The sequence below is a fragment of the Brassica oleracea genome, unplaced genomic scaffold (assembly GCF_000695525.1).
Source record: "Brassica oleracea var. oleracea cultivar TO1000 unplaced genomic scaffold, BOL UnpScaffold15430, whole genome shotgun sequence".
NCBI lineage: Eukaryota > Viridiplantae > Streptophyta > Magnoliopsida > Brassicales > Brassicaceae > Brassica > Brassica oleracea.
This window is the reverse complement of record NW_013631948.1, coordinates 1-427: the sequence shown is the minus strand read 5'-3', so window position 1 is coordinate 427 and position 427 is coordinate 1. Positions and strand designations below refer to the sequence as shown.

The 427-nt window shown below is 48.2% G+C and overlaps 1 protein-coding gene across 1 annotated transcript; it reads right to left on the bottom strand.

Annotated features, from left to right (window-relative positions):
* Positions 1–5: 5 nt before the first annotated feature.
* Positions 6–421, bottom strand: LOC106322327 (the record flags this gene model as incomplete). Its single annotated transcript, XM_013760398.1, has 1 exon — positions 6–421. A coding segment is annotated over exon 1 (381 nt), but the record flags the coding sequence as incomplete, so codon positions are not given.
* Positions 422–427: the final 6 nt, after the last annotated feature.

Sequence of the window (427 nt, the reverse complement as noted above, 5' to 3'; positions counted from 1 at the left end):
CTGAGAACCGAATTACGAACCCGGCTCAGATCCCGTCCTTTGAGAGTCCTTCCGTTACCTGTACAAACGGAAAACGCCATTTGACAACCTTCCATCCTCCGTCCAACTATCAGATGCGGCGGAACCATGATCCTTCCTCCGTCATCGGAATATTCCTCATCATCCGTGTACCTTTGCACCACATTACCCGGTATATTCACCGGTAGCGAAGTCGAGAATGCCGCTGGTGAAGGTAACGGCGCCGTTTTGCTCCGTCTCGGTTTGTTTTTGGAGTTTTCTTGGAAACCAACGGGCCGGTTTTCTTTCTCGTTCATGTCGTCACGCCGGCGAGTCCGGAAGAAACTGTCGGAGAAAATGATATCAAATTCGTCGAATTCTTCTGACATTCCAAGAATGACAAGAACTTTTAGGTTGTGTAATAAGAAAC